Source organism: Marmota monax, unplaced genomic scaffold (genome assembly GCF_021218885.2).
Source record: "Marmota monax isolate L192 unplaced genomic scaffold, Marmota_monax_Labrador192_F-V1.1 WCK01_AAM20220418_F8-fsc00060, whole genome shotgun sequence".
NCBI classification, from domain to species: domain Eukaryota; kingdom Metazoa; phylum Chordata; class Mammalia; order Rodentia; family Sciuridae; genus Marmota; species Marmota monax.
The window spans coordinates 7,055,729-7,072,229 of record NW_026692826.1 but is presented as its reverse complement, the minus strand read 5'-3'; the positions used below and the strand labels follow the sequence as shown (position 1 = coordinate 7,072,229).

The window sequence follows — 16,501 nt, the reverse complement described above, 5'->3', positions numbered from 1 at the left end:
ATCAACACCAAAAGTAGTAGAAGACAGGAAATAATTAAAATCAGAGCTGAAATCAATGAAATTGATACAAAAGAAACAATTAAAAATTGACAAAATGGAAAGTTGGTTCTTTGAAAAATAAATGATAAACCTTTAGCCACACTAATGAAGAGAAGGAGAGAGAAAATTCAAATTACTAAAATTTGTGATGAAAAAGGAAATATAATGATGGACATTTTTTAAATATAGAAGATAATTAGAAATTATTTTGAAAAAGTTATACTCAAAAAAGAAAATTTTGACAACACTGACAAATTTCTAGAAATATATGATCTACCCAACCTGAATCAGGAGGACATTCACAATTTAAACAGATCAATTTCAAGCAAGGAAATAGAAGAGACCATCAAAAGCCTACCAAGAAAAGCCCAGGACCAGATGGATTCTAAGCCAAATTCTATAAGACCTTCCAAGAGGAACTAATATCAATACTCCTCAAATTATTCCGTGAGGTAGAAAAGGAGGAAACCTTTCTAAACTCTTCTAAGAGGCTAGCAGCACGCTGATACCAAAACCAGACAAAGACCCATCAAGAAAAGAAAACTTCAGACCAATATTCCTGATGAATGTAGACACAAAAATTCTCAATGAAATCCTGGCCAATTGCATACAAAAACATATTAAAAAGATAGTGCACCATGATCAAGTGGGGTTCATCCCAGGAATGCAAAGTTGGTTCAACATATGGAAATCAATAAATGTAATACATCACATCAATAGTCTTTAAAGACAAAAATCACACAATTATCTCAATAGATGCTGAAAAAGCATTTGATAAAATACAGCACCTCTTCATGTTCAAAACACTAGAAAAACCAGGAATAGTAGGATCATACCTCAACACTGTAAAAGCTATCTATGCTAAGCCCAAGGCCAACATCATTCTAAACAGAAAAAATAATAATAATTGGAAGCATTGTCTCCAAAAACTGGAACAAGAAAGGGATGCCCTCTTTCACCACTTCTATTCAACATAGTCCTTGAAACTCTAGCCAAAGCAATCAGACAGACAAAATAAAGGAATATGCATAAGAAAAGAACTCAAACCATCACTATTTGCTGATGACATGATTCATTCAGCAAAGTAGCAGGATATAAAATCAATACCCATAAATCAAATGCATTCCTATATGTAAGTGATGAACCCACTGAAAGAGAAATTAGGAAAACTACCTGATTTAAAATAGCCTCAAAAAATATAAAATACTTGGGAATCAATCTAACAAACGAGGTGAAAGACATCTACAGTGAAAACTACAGAACACTAAAGAAGGAAATTGAAGAATACCTTAGAAGATGGAAAGCTCTCCCATGCTGTTGGATAGGCAGAGTTAATATTGTCAAAATGGCCCTACTACTAAAACTGTTATACAGATTTAATGCAATTCCTATTAAAATCCCAATGACATTCTTCATAGAACTAGAAAAAGCAATCAGGAAATTCATTTGGAAAAATAAGAGACCCAGAATAGCCAAAGCAATCTATATCAAAAAAAGTGAAGAAGGAGGCATCACAATACCAGATATTAAACTACAGTAACCAAAACAGCATGGTATTGGCATCAAAATAGACTGGTAGACCAATGTTTGTACTAGACAAAAGTGCCAATTGGAGAAAGGATAGCCTATTCAACAAATGGTGCTGGGAAAACTGGAAATCCATATGTAGCAAAATGAAATTTAACCTCTATCTCTCACCATGCACAAAACTCAACTCAAAGTGGACCAAGGACCTAGGAATTAGACCAGAGACCCTGCACCTAACAGAAGAAAAAGTAGGCCCAAATCTTCATCACGTTGGATTAGGCCTAGACTTCCTTAACAAGACTCCAAAAGCACAAGAAATAAAATCAAGAATCAATAAATGGGATACATTCAAACTAAAAAGCTTCTTCTCAGCAAAAGAAACAATCAGTGAGGTGAATAGACAGCTTACAGTATGGGAGCAAATTTTTACCTTACATACATCAGATACAGCACTAATCTCCAGAATACATAAAGAACTCAAAAGATGTAATACCAAAGAAAACAAACAAGCCAATCAATACATGGGCTAAGGAACTGCATAGACACTCTTAGAATAAGATATACAAGCAAGCAATCAACAAATATATGAAAAAGTGTCCAACATCTTTAGTAATTAGAGAAATACAAATCAAAACTATTCTAAGATTTCATTTCACCCCAGTTAGAATGGCAGTTATCAAGAATACAAGCAATAATAAGTGTTGGAGAGGATGTGGGGAAAAAGGTACACTCATACATTGCTGGTGGGACTGCAAATTGGTGCAACCACTTTGGAAAGCAGTATGGAGATTACTCAGAAAACTTGGAATGGAACCACCATTTGACCCAACTATCCCATTCCTTGGTTTATACCCAAAGGACTTAAAATCAGCATACTATAGTGACATAGCTATACCAATGTTTATTGCAGCTGAATTCACAATAGCTAAACCGTGAAACCAACCTAGATGCTCTTCAATAGATGAATGGATAAAGAAACTGGTATATACAATGGAATATTGCATTAAAAGAAAATAAAATTATGGCATTTGCAGGTAAATGGATGGAGTTAGAGAATAGTATGCTAATCGATATAAGTCGATCACAAAAACTAAAGGCCGAATGTTTTCTCTGATTAGTGGATACTGATCTATGATGGGTGGATGCTGATCTATGATGAAGGGAGGGACATGGGAAGAATGGAGGAGCTTTGGACTAGGCAAAGGGAAAGAGGGGAGGAGTAAAGGGGTAGGGAAGATGTTAGAACTAGATGGACATCATTACCCTGGGTACATGTATGATTGCACGAATGGTGTGTCTCTATACTGTGTCCAACCAGAGAATTGAAAGGTTGAGCTCCATTTGTGTTTGATGAATTGAAATGCATTCTGCTGTCATATACAATTAAGTAGAACAAATAAAAATAAAAATAAATTAAAAATAAAAAGAACAGAGGAAAAAATAAACTGTACATATATGTATTTTCTATATGTATGCTATATGTCACCATAAAATTTGATTTTAAAAATACAGTGAGGACAAACCCAGAAGAAGCAGTCCTCATTCCCCCAAAGTTTTCTAGATTAGTAAAACTTAAAACTCTAAATCTGATTTCAAGTTAAGTTTTTTACCCCTTTGTTCTAACAAACTCTAGGGTATAGGATAAACCCCGAATGGCCCTTCTTTCACTTATCCACCAGCAGACATAGTGGTTTCTCAGTGAAGTCAGATAGGAGCCAGTACTGCTTTCCTCCTGCAGCTTCCAGAGAAGACCTCCAGTGGCTTATCCTGGTGAGCAGCAGGCACCCCGCCTTCTACTGAACTGAGTTTGTACCAACAGCACGGTCTCCAAAAAATACTCTTTAGTGCCCTCTTTAATCTCTAGCAACCCAACTCATTTATATCCTCAATGTAGGTGAAATATTTCAGTAAACAACTATAATACCATGTTAAATACACCAGTGACAAATGGCAAGAATAAATGGCTAAATACATTGATGATAGCATATAGTATTAATGAAACACTGAACTAGGAGAAAAAGTCCCTACACAGGGACTGGGTCATCAAAGAAAGCAAGAGATCCAAGTAAGATGGTGCATTATATGATTTGAACTTTAAGTTAAGATTAAAACATCTCTTACCTGTATATGAGGTTTGGTTAGTTCATGTGTGTAGTAGCAAGGTTTATTTGTCATCTTTATGGGAAATCCACATATCTGGGGTAGTTTAGACTTTAAGTCTGAAAGAAAACTTTTCAATACTCCTTCCAAATCTACCCTTGGAAAGAACTGTATGGGCTGACTTCTAATGCAACAGAGAGGGTATCTGAACAATGTTAAAGAACAATGTGAGGGGTTTTGTATACACGAGATAGCAATTGTCATGGAATTTTAAAAAGTATTTAAATAGCAATGTTGAAAAGATACATAAATAAATCCTAGCTAGGTTTTATATTGCCTGTCCCATACTATTCAAAGCCCAAAAGCACACTTCCTCAGAGACCTTCTTCATTCCTTCCATTTTTAAAAAATTTAACTTTTTGTTAATAATAGTTGCATATTTTATGGGGGTATATGATATTTTAATATAACATTCACAATCAAGGCAACTCTTGTTCCCTAATTTTACAGCTGGCAAAATAAGATATTAAAAAAAATTATAAGGAAAACATAACACTTGTAGGTTATAATGATGAATATCTCATATCTCAAAAATCAATGAAATATTCAGAAAGCCAACACATATGGATTATAATCAAATCCTAAAAGCAGTTCTCTGAGGGAAGAAGTTACTTTTTCTCATGAGAAATATTCTAAAGACCTGGAATAATGTCTTGACATTGAGTGAAAGGGTGTAACTGGTATATGTAAACCTCAGTTTTACAGCAGATGGTTAGGAAATGTAAAATAGAGAGAGCAGGTGATGGCTATTCCATTTCTAAATTCCAGTTGGCCAGAATATAAAGAGTAAGAGACAGGAAGGGTGAACTCAGTGCTTATTAAGATTTTAGAGTTCTACCTGAGCACTTGTGCTCTTTTTATGATTGAATTTTTAAAAAATACTGTTAACTATTTTCTTAAGTTAATTTGATGCATTAAATGCAAGTCATATCCTCTAAACTGCCTGTAAAATTAACCTTCCGGAAAGAAAAATCTTCGTTAATTTCTTTAATTCAACCCTTCCAATAATGTCCAACATACCACTGGAGGGAGCTCTTGGCTAAGGAGACTTACACCCTTTTTTTTTTTTTACTTTTTTTTTTTTTTTTTAACTAGGAAACAAATATGAAAATATTTTGTCTACTCTGTTTTCTTTTTTATCTAAATTGTTGAAATAGTATTTAATGAAAAAATTAGCCTTATTAATAAGCTCATCCTCAAGTAAATAGGGAGAAATTCTAAGCAAAACAAAAGCCACTCTTGCAGGGAAGTAGAGGGAAAAGTAGTTTCACTTAGCTAATGACAAACTGGTAGTGGGAATAAGACTAGATAAAAGGTGGGCAGACAACGTCTGATACAAGTGGTGCCTAAAGGATACGTGAAGGTTCTTTCTCCAACCATTTTGAAGTAGATGTTGCAATATATTTTAACATCTCCACAATCTTCTGAAAGTTTATAGCCATACTATAAATTAAGCACAAAATTTAAATCATCTTGGAGAAAGCCAAACTTTGGTTAAATTACAAGAAACAAAAAAAGATAACTCTAATATAACATATATTTCTGCTCCTACCAGGTCATCCCAGTGCATTTGGAAATCTTCAAATGAGTGAAATGGACAGTCAGGGGGTGTGACATGAAGAATATTTATTATTTGTCCCATTTTCATACTGTGAAAATAAGAGTTGGTAAAATATATGAGCCAATGCCTAAATATAGCTTGATAAGTTAACTTGCAATTTAGAAAGTGTTCAAAGATTTAGCAACTATTTCACTAACCACATATAAATTTAAAAACTAAGCTGGGCGTGGTGGCGCATGCCTGTAATCCCAGTGGTTTGGGAGGCTGAGACAGGAGGACCGTAGGTTCAAAGCCAGCCTCAGCAAAAGCAAGGCTCTAAGCAATTCAGTGAGACCCTGTCTCAAAATAAAATAAAAAATAGGTCTGGGGATGTGGTTCAGTGTTTGAGTGCCTCTGAGTTAAAAAACAAACAAACAAAAACCCTAATCATTTTCTCAAACACACATTGTATTAAATCTTTTGTCTTAATTGACAAATAAAAATCACATATACTTATGATGTATGACAAGATGTTTTGAAAGATGTATACACTGTGGAATGGCTAAATCAAGGTAATTAACATAATAAGCTTTGCCTCACATACACACATGCTTTGTGTTGAGAATACTTAAAATCTTCTCATGGTAATTTTTAAGAATATATCATTAACTATAGTCACCATATTGTACAAAAGATCTCTCCAACTTATTCCTCCTAATGAAATTCTGTACCCTTTGACTATCATCTCCCTAATCTACCTCTTCACCCCCACCTTACTCCTTGGCAACTACCATTCCATTCTCTGCTTCATGGGTTTAAAATCGCAAATTCCATGTATGAGGTCACCCAGAATTTGTTTTTCTGTCTGGCTTATTTCATTTAATATAAAGTCCTCCAGGCTCATCCAAGTTGTCACAAATAATAGGATTTCCTTGTTTGTTAAGGCTAAATTGTATTCCATTGTATATATTCACCACCTTTTCTTTATCCAGTCCACTACTGAGGCATACTTAGGTTGTATCCATCTTGGCTACTGTGAATAATGCTACAATGAATGTGGGAATGCAGTATCTCTTTGACATACTTATTTCATTTCCTTTGTAGATCCTTTGGAAATATACTCAGTAGTATGATTGCTGGATCATATGGTAGTTCCATCTTTAACTTTTTGAGGAACCTGCACTTTGTTTTTCATAACAGTTATACTAATTCACATTTCTACCAACAATAAGCCAGGTTTCCCTTTTCTCCACTTCCTTTTCAATACTTACCTTTTGTCTTTTCAATAACAGCCATTCTAATCAGTGTGAGGTGATATCACATTGGGTTTCAATTTGCATTTCCTTAATGTGGAACATTTTTAAAAATATATGTATTGGCCATTTGTAGGTCTTCTTTTGAGAAATGTCTAATCAAGTCGTTTGTCTGTTATTAATCCTGATATGGTTTGAATGCTTGTCCCCTCCTAAACTCATGTTGAAATTTAATTGCCATTGTAACATTTTAAGAGGTGTGAACCCTGAGAGGTGATTAGGCCAGAGGCCTGCTCTCATGAGTGTATTACAGGCCATTATCTCAGGAGTAGATTTAGTATAAAAGAACAAGTTTGGCGCTACTTTATGGCATATCTCTCTCTTGCCTGTGGCCTTTCCACCATGGAAATGATGCAACAGATGTATTAAGAATTGCAATGCAAAAAAATTATGAATGCAATGCACTCCTCTATTGTGATGTATGTAAGAAATAATAAAAAAATAAATTAAAAAAAAGAAACTCCTCACCAACACTGACTATGCTGGCACTTTGTGGACTTCCCAGCCTCCAGCCCTGTGAGAAATATTTGTATTATTTATAAGTTAACCAGTTTTAGTTATTCTGTTACAGCAGCACAAAATGGACTAAGACAAATCCCCTATAATTGCATGGTTTGAAAACATTTTCTGCCATTTCATAGGTTATCTCTTCACTCTATTGACTGCTTCTTTGCTGTGCAGAAGTTCTTTAATTTGTCCATTCTTACTTTTGTTGCCTGAACTTTTGTTTAGATCCAAGAAATCAATCCTCAGATTTTTCCAGTATGTTTTCTTCTAGTAGTTTTACAAAATCCTTCTTGAGTTGATTTTTTATAGGGTATGAAATAGCATTCTAATTTTATTATTTTCCATGTGGATGTATAGTTTCCCCAACACCATTTATGGAAAATACTCCTTTCCCTATCATACATTCATGGCACCTTTGTTAAAAATCAATTGATCATAAAAATGTGAATTTATTTCTGATCCCTCTATTCTGTTGGTCTGTTTTTATGCCAGTACCAGACTATTTTAGTTATAGTTTTACAGTATAGCTTGAAATCAGGGATGTAATACCTCCAGGTTTGTTCTTTTTATTTAGGGTCTCTTTGGCTATTTGGGGTCTTTGGTGGTTCTATAGGAGTTTTAAGATTTTTATTCTTCCATTTCTTTGAAGAATGTCATTGATATTTTAATAGGAATTGCATTGAATCTGTAGATTGGATAGTATGGACATTGTAAAATACTGTTTTTTAAAAAATCCATGCATGAGTTATCTCTCCAATTATTTTTATCTTCTTCATTTCTTACATCAGTATTTTATAGTTTTCAATGTATAGGTCTTTCACCTCTTTGGTTCAATTTATTCCTGAAGTAATTTGCTTTTATTTTCTTCTCTCTATCGTGCATGCGAAATAGCATGCATTATTATGTATGGGACTGTTTTCTTGATTTATTTTTCAGACATTTCATTGTTAGTGTACAGTTTTGTATGTTAATTTTGTATTCTCCAATTCCACTAAATTCATTCACTAGTTCTAAGCTTTTTGGTGGAGTCTTTAGAGCTTTCTATATATCACACTAAATTATTGGCAAATGAGACAATTTAACTACTTCCTTTCTAATTTGGATGTCTTTTATTTCTTTTTCTCTCCTAATTGCATTGGTTAGGACTTCCAGTACTATTTTGAATATAAGTGATGAGAGTGAGCATCTTTGTATTGTTCCTGATCTTAGAGGAAAAGTTTTCAAGTTTTCATCAATGAGAATGACATTAGCTGTGCCCTGAGATTGACATTAGCTGCAGATTTTTCATTTATAGCCTTTATTTGTATTAAATCTTAACAACTAAAATTGTTAGCAAAACTAAGTTGAATTGCTGCAAACAATGTGCCAATTATAAATACAAAATGATCATTAGTAAAACATCGCCACATAAAATTATGACTGGTAATTGCTAGACTTTAGGGAAAAGTCTGCTAAGAGTTTAATAAATGACAGTTACATTTTTTCCCTATCTACCTCTTCCCTGCTTCAACATTTAAATTATGCTACTAATTCATTTTCCTGAGCAGGTTAAAATTTCATCTTATACGTTTACATTGATAAGTAATCATTTTTTCTGAAGATAATACACACTTAAAACTTAGTTCATATAAAATTATAATGAATCATTCTTAGATACAAATTTATAAAATTTTGATATAGTATTATGAGATTGTCATCTTATAATGAGAAATGTAGAAACTGTACTGATTTTTAAAACTAAATCTAATAAAAATGTAAATACATAATAAAATTATTTTGGTAATTTAATAAAGAAAATTTTGACTTCTGTAAGTATGACAATATTATTCCAGTACTGTTTTAAAGTTACAATTCAGTTTTTAAAATTCATCAAAATTATCTATACTTTTACACATATCAATGTTGAGGAAATTACTATATTCTGAACCCACCTTCAACATTACAAATTAAAATCTCACCTTGGTAAAATGTAGCACCAGTTGTTCAAAATGGAATGTCTCTCAATAACAGCATTCTTGTTAGAATGAAAATTCTGTATAATACTTTGAGAAATATCAAATTCCTTTAGCTTTTAATTGAAATAAGATGTTAAAGCATAAGTCCTCAAAGTATTTGGCAAAAAAATATTAAAAATACAATCTCTATATGCACAGGTAGTTTATCCAGTAGTTTTAAAGATTTAAGCTTCACTGAATCATGCATAGCCGCTTTACAATATGCAATCCATGTGTCACAGCACCCTGTTTCTTCTCAGTACAGTGTATCAAGTATTTCACACTTTCCCTTTTATCCTTCCAACCCAAACTCCTATTTTGTAATTTTTTCAACTCATTTTTAGGAGTTTTCATTATGTTAATTTACAGGGAGTTGAATTCCTTCTAAAGGAAGCTATTTACATTTTGTAAGCACAGCTGCTTAATCAGTTTTTAAACATTTTTTTAAGTGCAGGATAGGTGGTTAGACCTCTATTTGGTCTTTTGGAGGACAGAAGACAGAAGCAATGCTCCATTTTTCTTTTATATCCCTTTTCTGACTCCTGGAATGCTTTATCCTATTTCTTCAGTTCCCTAACAATAGAGTATGGTATTTCATCAGCTTATGTGTATCCACTTACAGTTCTCTCACCCTGGAAGAAAGCTCCTGTGACATATTTTCCTATAGTTAGTCAGATTTAGAGGCCTCAGGTAAGGTTAAAAAAAAAGAAATATTAATGGGTGAAAGGACACTATATTAAGATTAGGGAGAATGATTCACTGTTCCTCACCCATTTTAATATCCATAACATCATTTGGGAAACAATGTTCTAACTTTAGTGTCTATTGCTTTTCAAGGAATTCCAGCTAAATTGGCCAACTTTTATTATCTGGTCAAGTCAATAGCATCTTAACAATATACTTGAAACATTGCCCAAACTCTGATTTATCTGACTCCAACCATTGCAGGCCTGAATCTAGGCCCATCTCCTCTACGTCCAGTGGCTATCTTCAGAATTTCTACAGCATTCCTTAAGACTAATGGGAATGAAGGAGCAGAGAAGAAAAACATAAATGCAAGAAGAGGAAAGTAAGAATAGCTCATAGCTCAGTGGTAGAGCACTTACCTAATATATGTGAGACTCTGGGTATCATACCCAGCACCACACACACACAAAAAAAAAAAAAAAAAAGAAAAAAATAAGATAAGAACAAAGTCATTCAGAACATACATAAAGATAGACAATACCCTAATCTTATGCTTATGAGATCAGTTGCTTAAGCCATATGATAAAAAGATGGTTGCAGACAGGGTGGCCATGAATGTTAGACTGGTGGATGACTAGACTGAGGGAAAACACAACCTAAAATGGAATTTAAAAATGTAGCTATCAGGGGGCTGTGGCTTTGGCTCAGTGGCAGAGTGCTTGATTAACATGTGTGAGGCACTGGGTTTTATTCTCAGCACTGCATATAAATAAATAAAATAAAGGTCCATTGACAACTAAAAAATATTTTTTAAAAATGCGGGAAAAAGGTAGCTCTTGGGTTCAAATATTCAGTCTATGAGTTCTCATGCATATCTATTTATACAGCTTGAGTTTATATTCAAGTGGGAATTTTCAACACTGCTCAAAGACTCAAGCCAATTATTGCTGGGATCTCCATGATACCAGCACTTGTCCACACTGGTCTTTCTCAACAAAGATTATTCTAAAGACTAGCAAACTACCCAAGAGAATGCTAACCCATGATATCTATTTACAAAACAAATATTTATGAAGTATCCTTATGTTACTAAAACCATACTTATAAACAGGTACTCAGTAAATATTTTTTCCCTTAGAATGTCAATTTAAAGAATGTGAACTTAATTTTCTAGGCAACATTGAAATACTAGAGATAGTTAGTTGGGGACCTTTGATTTAAAAGGAGAACTCTGTGGCATTATGAGAAGTAGAGAATAAAATAGAAGGGGGAAAGACTGGTATAAAACAGTAATGGAAATTGAGAGAGAGGAGCCAATTACAGAGACCAAGTTAGGCTTAAAAGACAAATAGAAGAAGTGAGGAAGAGGATGAGCGAAAGTTGATTCTGAAGTCTCTTAAAAGGTACTTACTGACTTTTGTTGGCAGTTGTCAAAGAATAAATATAAAGAAGGAATAGATCTGGGTTGGGGGAGGTGACAAAAATACATTCAGTTTTAGACATCATAATTGAGTCTGAGTACCATTGGTATATTTATGTGAAAATGTCTATGAGAGAACAGAGAAATACATTAGATTATTTGGGAGGTAGAGGTGTATAGGTTGAAGCCATGGGAATGGATGAACCTGCTACAGGAAAGAAGGGAGGGCTGATAATGGAACCCTAGGAAATAGCAACATTGAAGTGGTAAGTAAAAGAAAAACCACAAATAAATGATATAAAATTCTGGAAAAAGGAGAAAGGAGATTTTTTAAGAACAAAATGGTAGAAAATAGTATGTATTAGTTCCAAAGGTTTCAAGGATGAACTCTCTCAGACATCTTCTTTTTATCTGAATCCCTAAATTTAATAATATATTTTCTATAAAACTTGATACTACATTGACAAACATTGTTACATAACTGTCATATATATATATATATATATATATATATACACACACACACACACATATATGTGTGTAATATAACTAGATATCATATATATGTAATATATGTGTCATATACATTATGATCACCAATAAATGGCTGTCTATAGCTTAAGAACAAATGTGTAAATAAGTAGATTATATATATAGTACCCACTTCTGTAAGGCTCTATGAAGCATACAAATTTAAACCAAGGAGGGCTGGGATATAGCTCAGTTAGTATTTTCCTTGCATGCATGAGGCCTGGGTTCAATCCTTAGTACCAAAAAAAATAATAATAATCTTTAAGCCAAGGAACCTAAATCTAAATGAAGGAAGCATAGTATAGTTTAACAACTAAAAAATATTACAACTAAAAAATAGTACAAACTAAACCTTGAATTGCTTACTTACTACACTTAAGGTCTAGAGCAATTATCTAACCTCTGTCTCAATCTATTTACTTATAATATTAAAAGCTATCACTTTTTAACTTGTATTATAGGCTACATGCTGTGTGAAGCACTTAATATAATTTAACCCATGAGGTAGATATCATCCACAATGTTCTAGAAAAAGTGAGATTCAGAGAGATAAATAACATGCTCAAAGTGTTCTTACTATTAAGTTAAGAACTGGGAATTTCAATATGATTCTAACCTATGGTGTAATATTAACCAGTATTCAGTAAATGTTCTCATCTTCTGGTAAATTTATATATAGATAAAACTTTTGGAAGGAAAAGATATCTCTCACCAGCATCTTGCACATATACATTATGACGTCCAATAGGCAGCTGTCCAATAGAACAGAACTCCTTTGATGGAACAGTTAGTAAGACACAGACCCTCTCCTCTAAGACATTTCAGTTTAATAAGACATTTGCATAGAAAACAATAACAAAGAGAGAGAAGCCTTGCGAGCTGGAAAGTTTTCACAATGAGTAATAATCCAGTTAAGTCTCCAAAAATGAGCTGGAGAAAGGGCAGTGAGGGCTTATAGCACAGTATGAGCAAAGACATGAAAAGATGAGAAAAAAATTCACAACTTGTCTATAGGAAAGGAGGGATGGTAGATGAAGCTACATATAAAGTAGTTTGGATCAATTCACTGAGGACCTTGTATGTCACACTAAACAATTGAGTTTTCATCTTACATCTTTCATCTCCACACAGTGGAGGTTACAGTAGATTTTAAAAAGGAAAATTAAAGCACAGAAGATGAACTGGAGGGAAGAGAGACAAAAAGCATTCTCCTCCTTCCATCTTCACTCATATTTCCTTCACTTGGTCTAATAACCAATATTAGACTTTGATAAGAAAAAATTAAATTCAATTATCCTTTAGTTATGGAGGACACAGATGAATAAGGCAGACACTAAACTCTACAAAAGATTACAATTTAGTAGGAACATGAACATGTATGAAACTAATTTTTATAGCAACTCGATGCTGAAAATGCCATTATAAAACAGGTAAATAAAGATGAAATTCAGAAAAACTGATCATCAATCATTATTTAGGGGATTCATTTAATTTGATAGGCATATATTGAATGTATGTTATGGCTTGGATCTGGAATATTCCCCTAAAACTCATGTGCTGAAATCATGGTCCTCAGTGCAGCAAGGTTCAGAGGTAGGGCTTTTAGGCAATGATTGGATCATGAGGGTCGGACCTCATCAGTTAATCCAGTTGATGAGTTAACCCATTGATATCTGAATATTCTACTGGGAGTGGAACCTAGTCAGAAAAAGTAGGTCATTGGGGTAGGTCATTGGGGTGTGTTCTTATCTCTATCTTTGGACTTTTTTTTTTTTTTTTTTTTTAGAGAGAGAGAGAATATGAATGATTTTTTTCCCCCTGGAGATAAAAACAACAGAATGCCTTTATTTTTATGTGGTGCTGAGAATCAAACCTGGGTCCCGCCTATACTAGGGGAACGCTCTACCACTGAGCCACAATCCCAGTCCAGTATCCTTGGACTTTTGATGTCTTTCTCTCTCAGCTTCCTGGCTGCCTTGAGTTGGGCAGTCTTTCTCTACCACAGTCTCCTGCCTTGTGTTCTGCCTCATGGCAGGCCCAGAGCAATGGAGTCAGCTGACCATGGACTGAGACCTATGAAACTATGAGCCAAAATAAATCTTTTCTCCTCTAAGTTGTTCTCGTCAGGAATTCTGGTAACAGCAATGAAAAGCTAACTAACACAGTATATAGTATTGACAAGAGGAGAGCAACGCGTCTGTCCCATTTCCAGTTTTCCTTCCATGTCTAGAAAGCTCTGCTAACACACATTCCTGGTATCACTCTGCTCTACCACCTATTATTCTCTAAGGTAGAGTAGGTGGTTGGTAAAATTGGGATAAATAAGCAGGTATGCTTGGCTGAACTCTTCCCTCTTTTTCTTTTTCTTTCTTTTTTTTTAAAGAAGCCTGTTTTTTATATATATATGTTTTAGTTGTAGATGGACACAATGCTTTATTTTGTTTATTTATTTTATGTGGTGTTGGGGATCGAACCCAGGGCCTCACACATATTAGGCAAGTGCTCTACCACTGAGCTACAATCCCAGCCCCCCTCCTTCTTTTTCTTGGGAGCTGGCCTGCTGGCAAAGATTGATGTCCTCTGTTCTCTTTGTCATATACAGTACAGGGCCTGATCTCCCCAGAAAAGACTGTGATTTTTCCACTATGCCATAAGTGGGTGGGTAAATATGCCTAATTCTAGGGTTCAGATAGTCTACTTTTTCTAATAGCTGATTTGTCTTCCCAATAATAAATGGTATGACCAGTTCATGTAAATTAGGCCAATATTTTATCAGGTTAACCCTTTCCACTCACAGAAATGTCCCATTTTGGAATGATAATTTGTACAGGTGTTCTAATCTCAAAATGTCTTCTTCCTCTTTGTCAATCTAGTTTCAAACATAGGTATAAAGTATCATCTGAAGAAAATTTAAATGTGGAAATACAGTATTAATACTCATGGTGCTTATAAAGGAACTCAAAACTACAAAAAATAATATAATTCTTAAAATGTAAATAGTATATGAGTATAGCACAGCAGATAGGAGGGTTTAAATGAGATCAGATAGGGTTTGAAGCCTTGGAAAAATTTCTCATCAGTCCAAGATAAGCATGGAATATCACACATTTCAGTTTATATACAAGTCAGCTTCCCTACTAACTTACATAATTCGTGAAGGCAGAAAAGTAGATTCTATTCATCTCTGACCTATCTATTGTCTCACCATAACAGGATATCAAAAATTAAAGAGAAAAAAATGAATGAGGGAATAGCACTTGAGGGGCCCTTAAAGGATGAGCACCTATATGGCCAGTTAGAAGGGACATCCTAAGCAAAGGAAGAGTCATCTCTCTTAGGCCTGGGATTTCTTAACCTCAGCACTATTGACATTTCGGGCTGGATAATTCTTTGTTGGGTGGTATCAGGGTGGTTGTGGTTGTCCTGTACTCAGTAGGATATTCAGCAGCATCTCTGGCTTCTTATCCACTAGATGCCAGTAGCAATATCACCTCCCCCACACATTGTGATAACCAAAACTGTTTCCAGACAGATGCCAAATATTTCATGGGAAGCAAAATCATTCATTTTCTCCTAAGTCCTCTTCTGTTGGGAATAACTGGTGTAAAGGAAAGAAAATAACACTTCTTAAGAGACTACTAATGTATAGTACTCTATACCAGGTGCTATGGAAATTAGCAAAATAGAAGATATATCCACAAAGACGACAGAGAGTGTTATAAAACATAGATGCACAACAAAATAATGCTACCAGAATGCCAAGGGTAAGGGGTGAATATTACATTTAGTATGAGCTAAAATTGTGCTTTTATTATTTTGAGGTATAAAAGAGAGGTATGAAATGGATCTTGAGACAGGATAAGGTTATGGAGTTTTGGATGCCATCTAAAAATATTTCTGAACAAGGGATAATATGATAGAACCTGTGTTAAATACACTGAAATTATATTTTCTTTGAGAAAGAATATTTAGGACAATATAAATATATCAAGCACTTAATAGTATGGATTTTTTTGCTTCTGTGATAACAAAAACCCTCCCATCATACTTCATATTAAAAATTAAAATCTAATAGCATGTTGGTAATATTAATAAATATATTAATTATATAGGAATATATAAATTATAGAAACAAAACATGTAATACCTCAGGTGGTGGCAGTCTGATGGTGAAAACTTCTATACTTAGACAAACTTGAGTTTCTGTTACATTTATGTCCAATACTGAAAAATACAATTAACTATGAACTGCTTGGAATTATTATTACATCCCATTAAACTATTTTAGTAACAAAAATCACTTTAACTTATTCAAGTTAGAAACTAAGTTAATAACAGATTTTTACATAGTAAAATTCAAATAATTACCATAGGATATTTGATAGTCTACAGATATCTAAAAGAAGACAAAGGTATGAAAAAATATGGGTGTGTGTGTGTGTGTGTGTGTGTGTGTGTGTGTGTGTGTGAGAGAGAGAGAGAGAGAGAGAGAGAGAGAGAGAGAGGATTACAACAAGAAACACAAGGCACTCTCCAGTTAAGATGAAAGCCTACAAATACCTTAACGAACCTGAAGTCTTACAAACTAAGAGTGGAGACTGTCTTCTTTCTAGGCCTCTGACTTGAATGGTCTTTTACTATCAAATTTCCTGAAATATACTGGCAGAAATATTCCAGATCTCCTAGAGCTCTGAGGCCTCTTCCTTACTTTTTCATAAATAAAATTACTTTTGACAAGTCAGGATAGTGGTAACCTTGGGAAGAAATATTATCTGAAGAAGAA

General features: G+C 34.0%; 1 protein-coding gene across 1 annotated transcript in view; it reads right to left on the bottom strand.

Moving 5' to 3' along the window:
• The window catches only part of CUNH18orf63 (chromosome unknown C18orf63 homolog), a 58,753-nt gene that overhangs the window by 21,578 nt on the left and 20,674 nt on the right, over positions 1 to 16,501 (bottom strand). Inside the window, 5 exon segments of the mRNA XM_058580703.1 lie at positions 3,688 to 3,871; positions 5,084 to 5,169; positions 5,279 to 5,375; positions 9,045 to 9,154; positions 15,866 to 15,942. Coding sequence (XP_058436686.1) covers positions 3,688 to 3,871; positions 5,084 to 5,169; positions 5,279 to 5,375; positions 9,045 to 9,154; positions 15,866 to 15,942 — 554 coding nt within the window.